The sequence below is a fragment of the Myotis daubentonii genome, chromosome 1 (genome assembly GCF_963259705.1).
Source record: "Myotis daubentonii chromosome 1, mMyoDau2.1, whole genome shotgun sequence".
Lineage (NCBI taxonomy): Eukaryota > Metazoa > Chordata > Mammalia > Chiroptera > Vespertilionidae > Myotis > Myotis daubentonii.
In genome coordinates, this window is record NC_081840.1 from 78,361,843 (window position 1) to 78,380,664 (window position 18,822).

Below are 18,822 nucleotides of genomic sequence, written 5' to 3' on the forward strand. Positions count from 1 at the left end.
TCCGATCCGCTCCCAGCGGCTCCAGTGTAAATTCCCCTTCCCCCTGGGGAAATGCACTACCTTGTTTTGGGGGGGTTTGGTGACTTTTTTTGTTTTTCAGTTTTGTTTTGTTTTCCCTTTGCTTTTTTTTTTTTCCCTTTTATTTGGAGGGAATGGGAGGAAGTGGGCACAGGGAGGTGGGAGGTGGATTTTGTTTATTTTTCTAGCTCATTTCCAGCGGGTGGGAGTTTTTTTAAAATGTGTCATGAATAAAGTTGTTTTTGAAAATAAAAATTGTTCGGCCTTTTGAGTGTAAGGATTATTTATCTTCCTAGTCTGTTTTAGATTCCAGATGACTGTTAATTCTCCTTTGTGGAAATGCTGGTGTTGTGGAGGGGAAGTTCTTGGTTATGAATTAAGGAATAGGAGTTAAAGTGAACAACTAGCAGCAACATTAAGTGTTTAGTTGAGGATGGTGGGTTTTTTGGATATCACGTAGCCCTGATTGGTATTTGAGAAGTAAATTAAATGAGCTTGGGGAAGTAATAGAATGGCTAGACTAGAGTGATCTAATAGCACTTTTGTGTGTGTTCCTGATAAAACTTATGTGCAAATGAATTAAAGGCACGAGCACTGCTAGAATCTTAAGATTGTGGTCTGGGTAGCCTATCCTGTCTTTACTCCAAGGTGAGAAAAACAAACATTTAGCTAACAGTTGCAAAGCTTACCTTAGCCATGCAGTGACCACATAACATGGGCTAATTTATTTTGCATCCTTCCCTTAAGGATCAAAACAGGCTTTCATTGTTTTAGTATCCTTAAATTTAGTACAGTGGGCCCTCGGGTTACATTGGAGATCCGTTCCAGTGGCGCGAGGTAATGTGATTTTCACTGTAGTAAGTCGGAACCCACCTACATAAGTGCCTACGTCACTTGTGGAGCACATACACAGCAGTAATGAAAAAAGGTAAAAGAACAATTCCTGACCTTTGCTTATGGTAAATAATGAAAAACATAAAGCACATATGTACATACATCATTGAAACGATGGAACTTTTTTTTGTAAGTAAACTAGTGGCCCAGTGCATGAAATTTGTGCACATTAAGAGGATTAATTAGAGGAAATATTTTACTATTGCTATTTGCCCTTTCTCAGAAGTGCCTTGAGATTAAAGAAAATTAGTAAAATGTATATGAAAAACTTCCTGTCAGAGTCTGGGGCACACCACGGGACCCAGAGTCAAGTCCCCGCCCACCCGTGCCTCAAAATCGTGCAAGACCCAGACCTGGCCGCCCTCCCCACCATTGGGCTAGATCCATTGGTTGGTCCCACCCTTGTCAAGCCCTGCCGGGTGGGGGACACAGCCTCAGGTCCCCTGGCCCAGTGCTGGGGGGCGGGGGGCGGCCTGAGGTCCCCCAACAAGCCCCACTGGGAGGAGGGTCGCATCCTGAGGTCCCCAGGCCTGGGGCAAGGGGAGCAGCCTGAGGTCCCCCCGCCCAGCACTGGGGCAGGGGGGCACACTTTGAAGTCACCTGTCTAGCCCTGCTGGGCGGGGGCATGGCCTGAGGTCCCCCGGCCTGGTGCCAGGGTGGAAGGTGGGGCCTGAGGTCCCCTGTCAAGCCCCATGGAGGGCGGGGGGTGGAGGGGTGGTGGATGGCACAGCCTCAGGTCCTTGCTGATTGCTTGTTAAGGCTCGTTATGAGAACAGCTTCCACTGTGGGTGCAGCCATCTTGTATTACAGAAACCCCCACCCCTGTGGGTGCCGCCATCTTTGTGGTGGAGTGATGGTCAATTTGCATATTCCCTCTTTGTTATATAGGATGGGGAATGGTGACATAATCATGAAATGACGTACGTTGAGTCTGACGTAGCCTGAGGACTGTCTGTAGTTCAGTTACTTGGTCATATTAATAACCTAATTTCTCCATTTTATATTCTAATGTCAGATTAGTCTTAAAATCTTTGGGTACTGTAATCACCCCCACTCAAACTTTAATAGAATCTCCATTACTTAGAGGACTTCAAATATTTAAACTTCTGTCCGTGCCATTCACTCATGATCCCAGGATACGTTGTCCATGATTGCCTCAGACCTAGATTCTTAAGTAATCTTCAAAAATGGCTCTATTCCATACCTACAAATCTTTAATCCACCTCTTTTTTTTAAAAAAATATTTTATTGATTTTACACAGAGAGGAAGGGAGAGAGATAGAGAGTTAGAAACATCGATGGGAGAGAAACATCGATCAGCCGCCTCCTGCACATCTCCTACTGGGGATGTGCCCGCAACCCAGGTACATGCCCTTGACCAGAATTGAACCTGGGACCTTTCAGTCCACAGGCCAACGCTCTATCCACTGAGCCAAACCGGTTTCTGCTAATCCACCTCTTAAATGGCTTGGTGTTCTGAATTCTTGGGTGGGTAGTTGACCACTTAATTTAGCATTTGATCATTTATTGTACTATATGTGACTTAGTAGCATTGGAGGGTCTGTCTTTAACTAGATTCAACTCAGTGCCTTGTAATCTGAGTGCAGATTTCTACAGAAGCTGATTAGCAAAAGAGGCTGTACTATTTACTGGAAGAAGAAACATCGAAGTGGCTTGATGCTGTTAATGCTGGGAAGGTCTCATCTATCCACCAGGAGGCACTAAATAGCCATCAAAAATCCTTATAAATCTTTTGGGTCTTGGAGGATTAATTCATTTTTTGGACTCTTGTTTATAGTTTTGTATGTTTAGTCAATTCAATATCCTATCCATTCTCTCCATTCTTTAACTGCTTGAGCAGCCCCTCATCTTCACTGCAGAAAGGCCCTTATGCTGCTATCATAAGTATAAACTAAAGTGTGGACCTAAGGCCTTTTCCAGTTTGATCCTGATTAAATTTTCCTGCCCCATCCATGAGTTTTACTCTTTTTTTTAAAAAAATATCTATTTTATTGATTTTTTACAGAGAGGAAGGGAGAGAGATAGAGAGTTAGAAACATCGATGAGAGAGAAACACCGATCAGCTGCCTCCTGCACATCTCCCACTGGGGATGTGCCCGCAACCCAGGCACATGCCCCTGACCGGAATCGAACCCGGGACCCCTCAGTCCGCAGGCCGACGCTCTATCCACTGAGCCAAACCGGTTTCGGCATGAGTTTTACTCTTCATGTGTTGCCCATGTTCTCAACTCTGCTGTGCCCAGCACATCTGTTCTGTCAGAATCATAAGTACCACAGGTGAGAAATCGCTCTTGATTTCTTAGAATCACTTGCACTCAGGACAAATTGTTTCTATCTCTAGCACTTCATGGTTTTATAACTAGAATAATTACATCCTCATTTCCCCACTAGACTGCAAGCTCCTTGAGGGCATGGATTTTGCCTTTGTAAGAGCTCACAGTGCCTGCCACTTAATAGGTGCTCAAAAGATGTTAATGGGTCCCTTTATCCTGAACCTGCTGGGTCCTGTCCTTATAGGAATCAGATTTCCAACTTTAGCTGGTCTCTTTTTTTCCTGTAGCAGCATCAGTGATTTTAGGAGCAATGGCATGGAAAGTAAGTTGCTTTCCTTGGGAAAGATTGGTTACTTTTCTGTCAATCCTGACAAGCTCCTTCTTAAACAAGAAATAGGAATGAGCCCAGTCTCATTGGGATTCTGTAGGAAGGAAGTGTCTAAGAGAGAGAGGGGGAACCTGTCTACAAGATTTCTTCTCTGGGGTGAGGGTCTGAGTCAGAGATCCTTAAGCTGATAGGTGATACAATCAATGATTGAAGACAACCCAGTATTTTTTAGGTAGATTTGCCCAACCTGACAGCAATAGAGAAAATCAGTTGCTAGGTTTTTTCAATGATATAACTTCTCTTGCTTTTATATGTGGTTTAAATGAGTAGCCTTTCTCAAATCATGACATAATTTTTAAATGTCTTTCAAATCTTGATTTCTCATGCCTCTTCCCCTCGCCCTCCCTTTTTTATGCCTATGGTAATCATTTACTGAGGACTTACCAAGTGCTTATTTTAGGTGCTAGAATTTGTTCCAGAAAGAGTTCCTTAGCCCAGCCAGTGTGTCTCAGTGGACTGAGTGTTGTCCCATGTAACAAGAGGTCACCCTTTAATTCTTGGTCAGGGCACATGCTTGGGTTGTAGGCTTGATCCCCAGTAGGGGATGTGCAGGAGGCAGCTGATCCATATTTCATCAATGTTTCTCTCTCTCCCTCTCTCTCTCTCTAAAAACTATATATATATAGTCACTTAGTAAGGAGACTAATTTTATTTGCCAAAGTGTCAGTTTGCCATACCTCTGACTTGCATCTCACCGAAAAGCTCTATGGACCTCTTTTTTTTTTTGAGATATAATTCACATACCATAAAATCTACCTTTTAAGTGTACAATTCAATAGTATTTTAACATTTTTGAAAAATATATTTTTTGCCCTGACCGGTTTGGCTCAGTGGATAGAGCGTCGGCCTGCAGACTCAAGGGTCCCGGGTTCGATTCTGGTCAAGGGCATGTACCTTAGTTGCGGGCACATACCCAGTGGGGAGTGTGCAGGAGGCAGCTGATCAATGTCTCTCTCTCATCGATGTTTCTGACTCTCTATCTCTCTCCCTTCCTCTCTGTAAGAAATCAATAAAATATATTATATATATTCATTTCAGAGCAGAAAGGAGAGATAGAAACATCAATGATGAGAATCACTGATTGGCAGCCTCCCACATGCCCCACACTGGGAATCGAGCCTGAGACCCAAGCATGTGCCCTGACCAGGAATCAAACTGTGACTTCCTGGTTCATAGGTTGAAACTCAACCACTGAGCTACACTGGCTGGGCATCAATAGTATCTCTCTATATAAAAGGCTAATATGTAAAGTGTCCCCTCGGGAGTTCAACCGGGAGATGGAGTTTGATCACTCGCTATGACATGTGCTGACCACCAGAGAGTGGCATGGAAGGAAGGAAGGCCCTGGCCGGCAGCTGGCAGCCAGAGAAAGGAGGCCCCGGCCGGCAGCAGCCAGAAGGCCCTGATTGGCCCTGATCACCAGCCAGGCCTAGGGACCCTACCTGTGCATGAATTTCATCCACTGGGCCTCTAGTTTATATATATAATTGTTCCCTTCCCCCAGCCTCTAGCAAACACTTTTTAAAAAATATGTTTTTTAATTGATTTTCAGAGAGAAAGAGAGGTAGAAACATCAATGATGAGAAAGAATAATTGATTGGCTGCCTCCTGCATGCCTCTTACTGGGAATTGAGCCCACAACACAGGCATGTGAGAATCCAACCATGACCTCCTGGTTCATAGGTCAACCACTGAGCCACACCAGCTGGACTATACATCTTCTTTGAAGAAATGTCTATTCAGACAGATACCTGCTCATTTTTAAATTGGGTTGCCTGTCTTTTATTATTTGCTAGAGGCCTGGTGCACGAATTTGTGCATGGGTGGGGGCAGATCAGGCTGGGCCAGCTGGGGGGAGGGGATGTGGGAGGTTGGCCGGTCGGCCCCGCCCCTGATTGGGGTGGGGGTGGGGCGATCAGGGGTGGGACTGGCCAGGGGGAGAGTCCACAGGAAGTTGGCCAACTCCCAGTCGAGGGGACAATTTGCATATTAGCCTTTTATTATATAGGATTTATTCATTTTAATATATTTTTATTGATTTTAGAAAGAAAGGGAGAGGGAGAGATATTAACATCAATGATGAGAGAGAATCATTGATTGGCTGCCTCCTACACACGCCCCCACTGGGGATCAGCCCACAACCAGGGCATGTACCCTTGACTGGAATCGAACCCGGGACCCATCAGTCCCCAGGCCGACACTCTATCCAGTGAGCCAAACCTGCTAGAGCAGTGGTCGGCAAACTGCGGCTCGTGAGCCACATGCGGCTCTTTGGTCCCTTGAGTGTGGCTCTTTCTAAGCCTTAGGAGTACCCTAATTAAGTTAATAACAATGTACCTACTATATAGTTTAAGTTTAAAAACTTTGGCTCTCAAAAGAAATTTCAATCGTTGTACTGTTGATATTTGGCTCTGTTGACTAATGAGTTTGCCGACCACTGTGCTAGGGCATGGTTATTTGTCTTTTTATTGTTGAGTTGTAAGAGTTCTTTATATATTCTGAATTCCAAACCCTTATCAGAGATATACAATTTACAAATATTTAGTCCCATTTGTGGGTGGTTTTTTCACTTTCTTAATAGTGTACTTCGAAGCACAAAAAATCACAAAGATTTACTTCTCCTAAGAGTTTTAAAACTTTAGCTCTTATATTTAGATCTTTGATCCATTTTGAATTGATTTTTGTGCAAGGTGTAAGGTAAAGGGCCAACTTCATTCTTCTGCATGCAGATATGTGTTTGTCCCAGTGTGATTTGTTAAAAAGGCTTTTCTTTCTTTCCCCATTGAATGGTCTTGACATCCTTGAGGAAAATCAATTAACCATAACTGTATGGGTTTATTTCTGGAGTCTCAATTTTATTCCATTGATCTGTATGTCTGCCCTTATGCTTATACCACACTGTCTTCATTACTGTAGCTTTGCAATAAGTTTTGAAAATGTGAATCTTCTTATTTTCTTTCTTTTTCCCCCCAAAATATATCTTTACTGATTTGAGAGCAAGGGAGAGGGAGAGAGAGGTAGGAACATCAATGATGAGAGAGAATTATTGATCAGCTGCCTCCACACCTGCTACTGGGGATTGAACCTGCAACTCAGGCATGTGCTGGAATCAAACCCAGGACCCTTCAGTCTACAGGCCGATGCTCTATCCACTGAGCCAAATCAGCTAGGGTGAGTCTTCTAATTTTCTAATAATTTTCTAATATTGGAGTCTATCTGAGCCAAACAGATGACATGACTGGAAACAAGATTTCAAATGCTCCCAGTCTTTGCTATTTTAAATGGAATTATTTTCTTAATTTTGTTTTTAGATTTGCTCATTGCTATTATATAGGAGTAGAATTTATTTTTGAATATTCATCTTGTATCCTGCAAATTCAAGTTTAGTAATCGTGCTGAACATATTTATTTTTCAGGATATTTTTTAATCATCACCTGAGGACACGCTTTTTTAAAAAATGATTTTTAAAAATGTTTTTATTGATTTTTAGAAAGAGAGGAAGATGGAGAGAGATGGAAACTGATGAAAAACATTGATCCACTGCCTCCTGCACGCCCCCTAGTGGGGAATCAAGCCTGCAACTTGAAATGGAACCCGCCACCTCTTGGTGCACGGGAGGACACTCATCCAACTGAGTCACACCAGCTAGGCTAAAATTGATTTTGAGAGCGAGAGAGAAAAAAGAAACATCCATCAGTTGCCTCTTGTACATACCCCAAACCAGCAACCTGGGTATGTGCCCTGACGGGAATCGAACCTGACACCTTTTAGTGTATGAAACAGCACTCCAACCAACTGAGCCACACCCAATAGGGAGTAGAATTTATTTAGTTCTAATAGTTTACTTGTGGATTCCTTAGGATTTTTCGTATACAAAATCATGTCATCTCCAAGTACAGAGTTATATATTGTCTTTTCCATTCTGGGTACATTTTATTTCATTTTCTTGCCTCATTTTCCCAGCTGGAAGAACTTCCAGTACAATGTTGAAGTGGTGAGAACAGATATCCTTGCCTTGTCCTGATCTTAGGGTGAAGGCTTTTAGCCTTTTGCTGATAAATATGATGTTAGCTCTGGGTTTTTCATAGATGCCCTTTATTCCATGGATGTTAAAAATAAACACATTGTTCTCTATGCACACCATATTCTGTTACGCCTCAAGGTTTTGCACTATTGCTTCCTCCTTTCTGTCCCTGGCAAACTCAAGGTTCAATCCAAATATCTGAGATGCTTCCCTTGACTGTTTCTAATAGTGTATATCTTTCCATCCTTAGAGTTGCTACAGCAATTTTTACATTTCTCTGCATGTTTTATACAGGATTGTAATGATTTGTCTCATAGTTTTCTGAGCTCTTGCAGGCAAGGACCATAGCCTTTCCCCAAGATCTGAGGCAGCACCAGACAGTAGTGGATAATCAGTAAAAATTGGTTGTCTGGGGTCCAGGCTAGGTTGACTGAATGGGAGGAACGGGAGTGGCCTTCATGATCTTCATGTAACTTTTTAAGGTTAGAAATGTACCCCGTGTATCCTTTTAATGTTCCCCTCAATCTATTATGGCTCTTAGTTGTGAATCCAGATAAAAACATTTCTAAAATCTGTTCATGTTTCAGTCAGTACAAGGTCTCCAAGGAGAGTAGTAATTTCCTTGTTTGCCTGAAAACTCTATGCAAGTTCCTGGAGTACCTTCTAAACTTAATATTACAGGTTAAGTAATACTTTCTTTCGCAGTGTTTAGACATATTTTCTATCTGGTATTTAGTAAGAAGATTGAGGCTCCCAGTTTCAAGATCTGGCTACTCTAATTGCTTACCAGTCATAGAACCTTCAATACCTTGCCTTTCAAATCTCAGTAAAAGCCCAAAAAAATAATAATCGTTTTTTCATGGGGTTATTGATGAGGATCCAATGAGATCATATGGTTGGTGAATTTTAGAGCGACTGACAAGATCTTAGTTTTTTTAGCTACACACATTGACCCTTTCCACCTAGACTGTGAATTGCGTGGGAACAAGTGTCTGTATCTTATGTGCTTCATTGGTTCTCTGCAAATGCTCTCATTATGTTTTAAAAATTTTTATTTAATGATTTAAGAGAGAGAGAGAGAGAAGAAGAAAGTAGAGATGGAGAGAGAGAAAAACTTCAATTTGTTGTTCCACTTATTTATGCATTCATTAGGTGCTTCTTGTATGTGCCCTGACTGGGCATAGAACCCGAAACCTTGGTTCTTTAACCTTGGCAGCCGATCAATGATTCTCTCTAATCATTGATGTTACTATCTCTATCCCCTTCTCCCTTCCTCTCTGAAATCAATAAAAATATTTTTAAAAAGATCAATATTGGAGTCAAAAGTTAAAACCCCACAGACATTAATCTACAGAATGTGTGATGCAGTTTATAACTGTGAAGGCACTGTGGTGTAGAAAGAGCAGCCGGAGGGGTTTGAGGCCTGGCTCCGCCACTTAATGGCAGGTCCCTGATTTTCGCTCATTTCCATTTCTCAGTAGTCAAGTAGAATAAAAATAATAATACCTATTTCAGGGGACTGTGGAGGTTAAAATTCTTATGAGTTCTCAGATAATATTCTGATTATTACTGAGAGCCCAGAATGGATTGGCAGAGGGGAAGGAGATAGGAACACTGGTGCTGTGGGAACCTGGGGTAATGGTCCTATCTTCTCTGGAAGAGGCTGGCCTCAAATTTTTTATTTTTCTAAGAATCCCTCTCTCCAGGACCAGGCCACGCTTTCCTACCTCCAGGCCTTTGCTCTCCCTTTATCTTTTGAGTTGAGAGCACTGTATCTGTCTCCTAAGCTCTTGCTTGAGGGCTTCCTGCCTCTAAGTAAAGTCTTACTTCCTCTGAGATGCAGACTTTTGGTGTCCAAACCACTGGCCTCTCCCTCCTCTTTAATATTCTTTTTTTAAAAAAATATATTTTATTGATTTTTTATAGAGAGGAAGGGAGAGGGATAGAGAGTCAGAAACATCGATGAGAGAGAGACATCGATCAGCTGCCTCCTGCACACTCCTTACTGGATATGTGCCCACAATCAAGGTATATGCCCTTGACCGGAATTGAACCCGGGACCCTTGAGTCCGCAGGCCGATGCTCTATCCACTGAGCCAAACCGGTTAGGGCTCCTCTTTAATATTCTTAGTATTAGATGGATTACTCTTGAAGGATGGCCTGTGCCCCGTATTTCGGTTGGTACTGATCTATAAAACAGGCACTGTTTGCTAAAAGAATGAACAAATATTAACTTTTTGAACTTCTATCATGTGTCAGACTTTGGTGTTTCAAAGTTGAGTAAGACCAAGTTCCTTCCCTTAAGGAGCTTACTATTTAGTGGAATAATTTAAGAGGCACTTGTGTTATCTTGTTTAACCTCAGAGCAACCCTTGAAGGAAGCTGAAGGTTTAGAGATTTGCCCAAAGTGGCAAAGCCAGGCCAGGGCTGGTCTGAGAGGCAGACCCAGAGGTGGAAACCCTAGTCTCCTATGGCCCCACCACCGAGTGCCTAGTTCACCTCTCACTTCCAAGAGTAGTGCCCAAAGCTGGGAAGGAGTTGGGAAGGTGGCTGTAGTGTACAGCAATGGAGAGGTCCAGCTCCTGGCTCTAGTCCACCCCAGCTCTGGCACTCACTAGCTTTGCTATTGAGTTACTGAGTCTCTCAGAGCATCTGTTTTCTCGTGTTAAAGAAGAACACTGTAGTGGCATCCAGTTTTCACCCATACAATAGCCAGTCCTGCTTTTGCAAACAGCACCCAGGCGTTGCTTTCCCTCTCCCCAGCAGTCAGTGGTATGGCTTGGGTGGCATGTTACACAGGCTAGCCAGTCACTTGCTCTCTGGAAATGAATCTTCAGTGGGTGACCCAAAGATTGAATCCCACTGGAGTTTATTCACCCAGGTGACAAAAATATTACTGGTTTTACTCCCTGGGACCTCAGGGACCTCCCTGGTTCCTGAAGTTTTGTTTTTTTAAAATATATTTTTATTGATTTCAGAGAGGAAGGGAGAGGGAGAGATAGAAACAAGAATGATGAGAATCATTGATTGGCTGCCTCCTGCACGCCCCACACTGGGGATAGAGCCTGCAACCTGGGCATGTGCCCTTGACCGGAATCGAACCTGGGACCCTTCAGTCCGCAGGCTGACGCTCTATCCATTGAGTCAAACCAGCTAGGCTGTTCCTGACCTTTTATGACTAGTTCTGCTTCTCCTTCCATTCTGTTAGCTTCCCACCACACCTCTAATAATTTCCCTTTTTGTTTAAGTTCATTAGAACCCGTTGTTATTTTTTGCAACAACAAAAAAACTTTAATTGATCCAAACACCTACCTTGCAGTGCTGTAAGGATTAAGTGATTAAATGAAGTTTGTAAAGTGCCTAACCCAGTCCTAGCATCGTAGCAATCAGTAATGGGCGGCAGCTCTCTATAAGTTAACAGAGGGTGGGGGGCGAGGGGGCATGGCACAGGGAGGAGGAGAGAGATTGTCATTGGTTTTGGTTCCACGGAGAAATCTTCCCCCAAGAGGTAGTTGAAGGACCACAGAAGGGAGGGAAGTCCAGGCTATGGTATGCTCATTTAATCAAAATGTCTTTATTGAAACAATGATAGCGCAAGAAAGAATGAGGTCTGGGAGGATGTCTTTGGGCACAGGATGAAGCCCAGACCAGGTGGGTACAGTGTGGCGCTCTCTCCCTGTCCCCTGGCTCTTGCCAAGGAAGTGAACACAAAGCAGCAGGGAGGGGATGGGGGTAGGGGCAGCCCTCTGCGCTCTACTTGACGGCTGGCCTGAGGTGCCTCTGAGCCTCCCAATCTTCTTACCAGGCAGGGCCTTATGTCACCTTTCCGTACGGGCCAGCCTCCTGCCAGGGCGCTCAGGGGCCGCTCAGAGGGCAGGGTTGGGGGTGGCAAGCAGCGGGACATGGTCACAGCGGTTAGGGGGTGGCTGCCGCAGCAGAGAAGGCCGGCGGCACAGCTCCCCGTCCCGGAGCACCTCAGGCAGGAGCTTGCGCTTGGTTTCCGGCAGAAGCATGATGCTGAGGATGCAGAGAAGGGCGCAGGCCGCCAGCACTACATGCTGCAGGAAGGCTCCGTGGCCCATGTGGAGGCGCTGGGCTGGGTCACTCAGCCCTCCAAGTGCCCCCAGTGCCATGATCAGGCCCAGGCCTCGGCCCCTGGGGGAGATGGAGTTGGCACTCAGCCTCTAGCTGTGGGAATCCCCCCCACCCTTCTCCCGCAGCCTTCCCTCCTTCATCCCTTGGGCTTTGTCCGTGACGGATGACTAGGAGGCCTGGCCCTGCCCCTGGCAGCACCCTTCCTCTCACCGGACAGTGGTGGGGATGACTTCAGAAGCCAGGAGGGTACTGAGGATTCCAGCGGCTTGGGAGGAGAAGAGGCCAAGGACAGAGAAGGTGGTGATGGCGGCCTCGTTCAGATCTGAAGGACCAAGGAGGAAGCGTGAATGGAGGCGGGAGACCATGCTTGGCCTAGTCCCTCGCTTCCTCCCCTCGCTCTCTGATCCTGTGGCTCGGTGGACGGGCTCTGGGCCTTCACTGATTGATTGGGAGAACAGGTAGGGTGTGTGGCCAAGGAAGGGCTGTGGAGATCCGGGCAGGGGCTGGTCTTGTCTTAAGAGGCCTGTGCAAGCAGCAGTGGCGGAGCCTGCCTGAGGCTCCTCTGCCTGGGTTCCTTTGCTGAGCCCACACTATGGGGAAGAGAGGATGCTCACAATCCCACAGGCCCAGCAGGACCAGGGACGCAATGCCCGTGAGAGTCATCAAGAGAAGCAGGATGCCCCGGCGGCCAAATCGGTCCACGGTGACTCCCAGGAAGACGCAGGCCAGGGCCGCGGTGCCACTGGCTAGCAGGGAGCACAGGTAGAAGTCCGATGGGCTCCCTCCTCCTCCCACGGGCTGGTAGCAGTGGCGAATGGCGTGGGCAATAAAGCTGTGAGAAGGACAGGAAAACAGAAGGGCGCCTGCATCCCCACCCGCAGCTTTCCGCGGCCTTGGCTGCCCTCTGTGGGGGTCCTCAGGCCTCCCCCCACCACTCAGCCCCCATCCCAGCTACTGGCCTGGCCCTTGGCTCAGACCCAGGCTCACTTGGTGAAGCCCAGGATAAGCAGATTTTTCCAGATGTTGCGGTAGTTGAGGAGGGATGCCAGGGAAAAGGAGGATGTTGCAGGCAGAGGGCAGGTGTTCTCCAGGTCTTTGGGAGAGAGAAAGGGAGGAGCCGTCTGTTCAAGGAGCAGCAGAGAACCCAGGGTCCGCCCACATGAGCGGTGGGGCCTTGGGAGAAGGTGCACAGCTGTAACCATGCAGAGGGCACCGTCATGTGTGCAGGTGAGAGAGCATCTGCAGGGACCCCTGTCTCCTACCCTGCAGGGCCTCCTGAGCCTCCTCTCCCAGCATCTGCCCATGGGGCCGGTTCCGCTCAGCCAGGATCCTCAGCACCGACTGGGCCTCCTCAATCTGTCGCTTCACTATCAACCATCGTGCAGACTCCAGAAACAGACCAGGCCAGCTGGGGGCAGGGATGTGGGGTACACAGTGAAGCCTCTCATCTTCTGGCACAGGGATGGGAAACTGCCCCCCTCTGAGGGGCTGGGGCTGGGGTAGGCCTGGACACGAGGGGTAGTGGAGAAGAGGGGGGTCTCTGGGCGAGAGCTAAGCTGGAGGGGGAGACGAGACCGGACAGCAGGTGGAGGCTGATACTGACCCATAAAACAGGAAGAGGATGCAGGGAGCGGTGATCATTCGCTGCAGAAATCGCCAGTCCTTAGAGACAAGGGCCAGGCCCAGGAACAGGAAGTGCCCCCCCACCCCAACTAACTCCCCTGCCAGGGCCACCCGAAGCCTCTGGGTTGGGTCGCACAGCTCCAGGCCTGGAGATACAGCAGGAACAGGGAGGAGAGGTCAGGGAGGAAGGAGGCATGGGAGAGAGAGAGAGGGAGGGAGGGAGGAGGACAGAGAGTGAGGTCAGACCCTGATTGGAGGCTGCAGCTGTCGCCTCCCACAGACTAACCTCTAAATGGCAAAGAGTGGAGAGATTATTCAGTCCGCTCTCCTCTCCTGTTCAAATGTGGGAGGGCTGGAGGGTCAGAGTCCCTGATGGGTGTTCAGCATTCCCAATTACAGGTCCTTTCACATCAGACCTTATATAACCTTCATATCAACCCTTGTTCAAGGTCACACAGCTAGTTAGGATTTCATTTTTAAAATAGGACTATTCCCTGACAGCAGTAAGTCTAGGGCAAGGAAATCCTAAAAGATAGTGGAAGGAGATGGGTGTGGATAGATGAAAGAGCCCTGGATCCTTCAAAGGCCTGGGCAGTAAGACAGCTTAGAGTCTGGACAGCTGAAATTTGGGGCTGAAGATGGGACTGAGAGGACCCTAGGGGGCAGTGGGAATGGCCTGGGTTGTAGACAGGCAGGGGTGAGCCCCAAGGGAAGGACCTCTTTGGAGGGTGCCACTCACGCATCAGGTAGACACCAAGGTCAACACCGGCAAGCAGGAAGCCCAGGAGGAATCGAAGGGCCATGACACCAGTGGAGGAGCCTGCAGCAGCCCCTCCCACTCCACAGGGGCCCACCAGCCCCAAGGTCAGCAGCACAATCCCACGACGGCCAAACCTGGAAAGTGTGCAGGGCCTCTGGTCACCCAGACTCCCTGGGGAAGGCAGCACTGAGTGGGGCCCAGTTGCTCAATTCACAGCTGGAGGTATGAGGATGAGGCCTTGGGAGGAAGAGTTGGACTGAGGCTAGAGAAGATGGACGGGATTGGGACCATGGGTAAGCAATGTCTGGCAACCAGGCAGTGGGGTATGGCTATGGTTCTGTGGGGGTGGGATCAGACTCTTGTGGATGGGGCCATTGATCAGAGCTTAGGGCATTTCTCTGTGGAAGTGAGACCGATCATCAGAGGGGGTGGGATGTTGCTTAGGGGACTTGGAGCTGTTCATCCTTAGTGATAGAGGTCAGTTGGGATGAAGCTTGTCTCGTTCAGACTGGTCAGAGTAGATGGGGTCATTGATATATGTATGGGGTTGGAGTTACTGATCAATGGAGGTGGGTCCATTGGCCACTTGTGCCTGGGGATAGTATTGGTCAGTGAAGATGGAGCTATTGATCTTAGGGAACTGAGTAATTGATTTTGGGGGGTGAGACCATTGTCCCATGGGGTTGGGGCACGGGTCTGTTTGTCCATAAGGATGGTGAGTGGAGATGGGGCCACTGGCCAGAAGATGGAGCCACTAATCCATGGGCATGGAAATATTAATCCATGGGTTAGGACTATGGATCAGTGGGGATAATTCCTAATCTTGAAGATTGGTCAATTGATCTTTGGGGATGGAGCCATTGATTCATAGGGTGGGGAATCTTAGTCCATGTGGATGGGGCTATTGTTCAGTGGGGATGAATCTATGAATCCGGGGGGATAATCAGTAATGATTGGATCACAGACCAGAGGAAATTAGACTAATGGTCAGTGATGATGGCTAGGGCTACTGATCCTTGGAGGCTAGGCTATGATCTTTGGGGATAAGACAAAAGATCTATGGGGATGAAGATTGGGATTGCTGGTCATTGGGAGTAATACTATTGACCCAATAGAGTGGGGCCATATTTCCATGGAATGAGTTTATTGGTTAATGGGGCTAAAACTACTGAATTCAGAAGACTGAATTATTGGTCTTAGGTGATGAGGCTATGATTTCATAGGAATGATGCTACTGGTCTGTGAGAGTGAGACCATTAATGCATGAGGATGGGCTGTTGACCTATGGATTTAGAATAATTTGCCCAAAAGGATGTGTGACTACTGGGCAGTAAGGATAGATATTGATTTTAGGGAATTGGATTATTGAATGTTGGGTTGCTTTTGATCCATGAGAGTTGAGCTATTAATCCATTTGGATAGGACTGTAGATTAAGTAGAAATTAGTCTAATAATCCAAGGGGATGGTCAGTGGAGATGGAGCACTTGGTCAGTGGTGACAGTATTGAGAATCAGAGGAGATGGGAGTTCTGATTCCTGGGGAAAGCTATTGGTTGGTGGGGATAAGCTGATCCTTGAGATGAGGCCACTGATTCATGGAAAAGGGACGTGTTTGGTTTGAGAGGATCTGAGAGCACTGAAGACCCATGAGGATGGAGCTTTTAATTTCTGGAGGGAGTGGTGCTATTGTGGTCATTGATCCATGGGGATTGGACTATTGACCCGTGAGGGTGGAATCATTTGTTTATAGAGTTGAACTACTGGTCAATGGGAATGGGGTTGATGACAGTTAGGAATTAACATAATTATCTTTAGAAATGAGGCCATTGAGATGGAGCTAGTAGTCCACAAGGATGGGGCTGTTAATGGGGATGAATCCATTAATCTAGGAAGATGGTGAAGGAGGCAGTTAGTGATGATAGGAGCAATAGAGGAGGAGCTAGGACTTTTTATATGTAGAGATAGGGTTTTGGTCATGGAGATGGAGCTATGTGTCCGGAGATGATGCCGTTGATCCATGGATATGGGGAACTGGGGCGAAGTCATTCCCTGGTGCAGAAGGAGTATTTCTTGATGGGGAGTGCAGCTGAGACAGGGGTGGGGAGGCATATCATTGAACAGAAGTCCCGAGAAGGCTGCAGAGTCCAGCGACTACTCTTCGGCCTCTTGCCAACACCAGCTGCCTGGGCTAGCCTGCCTAGCACCCCCTCCTCTCTGCTTGCCCTGTCCCTGGCAGCCCTCACCTGTCCGCAGGGTAGCCCAGGAACAAGTAGCCGGAGGCAAAGCCCAAGATGAAGAGGATCTGCTCCAGGATCACCTGCCAGCCCAGGTCACACACCAGATCCCACTGGGGATGTGAGAGGGATGGAGTGGGTGTGAGGCCCTGAGTGGGTGGCTCCCAGCCCGCCCTCAGACCCGGAGCCCACCCAGGCGCCTCACCTGGCCGATGGCATTGGTGGTGAGCACTGGCAAGCCGTTGTAGTCCCAGTCCTTGAGACAGTGGTTGAAGTCCGGCGGGGCAAAGCCACTGCACGAGGGGTCTGTACTGGTGGCGACACGGCTGGCGACGCTGGCTGCGATCGCGGCGCTGGCGACGCCAACACCGCTGGCGTTGGGGGGCTGCTCCCAGCCAGAGGCGTTGGGGGCAAAGCCCCCGTAGTGGCAGTGCAGTGGGGGCGCCAGCGTGAAGATGGGGTCCGAGGCCAGGCCCAGCGCCACGAAGAGCACAGGCAGGCAGCAGAGGCCGAGCTGCAGCTGCTGGCCCCCACCCAGCGCCCCTATCTGGGCAAGCAGCGCCTCGAAGCTGAGGGGGCCGGGAGGCACGGCCAGCGACAGGCTGCTGCCCAGCCCGCCGCGGCCCGCGTCGCCCTCCCCCTCCCGCTCGCGCTCTCGCTCACCCTGCAGCTGCTCAGTGGGCACCGCATCTCCGAGGGTTCCGACCTGCTTGCGGGGTGGGGGGTGGGGCGGGGAGAGGCAGAAGAAGGGTGAATGGGAGAAAACTGCAAAGCAGGGGAAGAGGGTGGGCGCTCGAGCGAGGAAGGTAGTCAAGGGCCGGGGATGCGCGGAGGAGAACGCCAGGCGCGGGTGCGGAAGGTGATGGCGTAGCCCTCAGCGCGCAGCACTTACTCCGTTGGGGTTGGGGGTGATCTCTACATTGCTGTCGATTTTGCTGCCGCCCCCGCCATTGGGCTCCGGGGTCCCGGTGGCCACCCGGGGAGCCAGCTTGTCGACCTCAGGGGCCCTGCGGGGCCTCGCCGAAAGGATGCGCTGTCCTCTGGCCCAGTGGTGCGCTGGATGCCCGGACACAGAGCCCAGAGACCCCGCTCTGCAGCTCTGCAGCCGCGGGCGCCTCCTTCGTCTCTGCGATCTCAGCGCCGATTTCTCCTCCCCTTCCTCCAGACTCTCCTCCCCTTCTCACGTCAGCAGAACCTTCGGTCCAGACTCTTCGTCAGACAGAGGAAGGGGGGGCCAGGGCCCAGGAGAGGGAGGGGACGGGCTCCGTCTCTGGTCCCTGCGTCTGAGGGCTATTGCGGTAAAAAGGGAAAAAAGCTGAAGGATAGTAGCTAAGCCACACAGGTGCCAGCGATTCCTTCTTTGCTTCCAATTCTTCCTTATCAACTAGCCACCCACCCATCCATCCACTCATTCATTCATCAAGAAAATTTATGGAGCTTCTACTCTGTGCTTGGCCTGTGCTAGGCTTGGATATAATAGGATGAACAACACACCTTGGAGTAGCTTCCTGGGGGCAGAAGAGTGTAATGACAATTACAGTACAGGACATGCATGCGGAGGGCTGGGTTGGGCGCTGCGCTCAGCCCTGCTGCCCTCCTGCACAAGACCACTTCTCCCTGTTTCACTCTGGTGAGGTACCATTTCTCAACAGCATTTGGCCACCCCTTCCTCTAAGTGCTTTCTTCCTTGACTGCTAAGCCCCACATACTCCTGGTTTTCTTTCTCTCTTTTTTGAAAGTTTTTTTTTCTCAAAGAAAGTTTAAAAAAATATTTTTATTGATTTCAGAGAGGAAGGGAGAGGGAGAGAGAGATACATCAGTGATGAGAGAGAATCACTGATTGGCTGCCTCCAATAGGCTTCCTATTGGGGATGGAGTACACAACCCAGGCATGTGCCCTTGACCAGAATTGAACTCGGGACCCTTCAGTCCATAGGCGGATGCTCTATCCACTGAGCCAAACCAGCTAGGGCGTGATTTTCTTTCTCTTGCTCCTCTTTTCTCCACTGCAGGCTCATCCTCTTCATCATCACTCAGTGTCTGATCCTCAGAGGCTTAGTCCTACCAAGGCCTCCTCGTAGCTCACACTGTTCCCTGCACCCGGGGATCTCGCCCATGCCCACAGCTTCACCCTCAATATAAACAATACAAACCAACACATATCTGGTCCCCAGATTTACATTTCCAGCTCCTGTTACCGAACCACCTCCCGAAAGTCAGGTTTGCGTGTCCAGTGCACTAGTAAGATAAACACTGAAACAATGGTGCTTGGAGATCAAGGATTATTTGATTTGGCCAAATCAAGAAGACAGAAAGAGCAAGAGCTCTCAAATCCATCTTCCGAAAAAAGCAACAGTAGAGAGTTTTTGTGTAGCTAGGGAGTAGGGGAGGGGGCGTTTCAGGGAACCGAGGGAGAAATCTGTTTCTCCAGTCACTGTTGACCATCAGTTTCACTCCCACCTCTCTCATCTGAGTCTGACCCTTGAAGCCT

At 48.3% G+C, this 18,822-nt stretch overlaps 1 protein-coding gene across 1 annotated transcript; it reads right to left on the bottom strand.

The window, feature by feature from the left end:
• Positions 1-11,173: 11,173 nt before the first annotated feature.
• Positions 11,174-18,448, bottom strand: SLC22A17 (solute carrier family 22 member 17). The gene is made up of 11 exons (XM_059685874.1): positions 18,397-18,448; positions 17,224-17,507; positions 16,537-17,037; positions 16,341-16,444; positions 14,077-14,231; positions 13,318-13,483; positions 12,977-13,122; positions 12,702-12,807; positions 12,329-12,546; positions 11,925-12,036; positions 11,174-11,774 (listed from the first exon to the last, which is right to left on the bottom strand). The coding sequence occupies exons 1-11, from the start codon at positions 18,446-18,448 to the stop codon at positions 11,486-11,488; spliced, it is 2,133 nt and encodes a 710-aa protein (XP_059541857.1). The 3' UTR covers positions 11,174-11,485.
• Between the last annotated feature and the right edge of the window lie 374 nt (positions 18,449-18,822).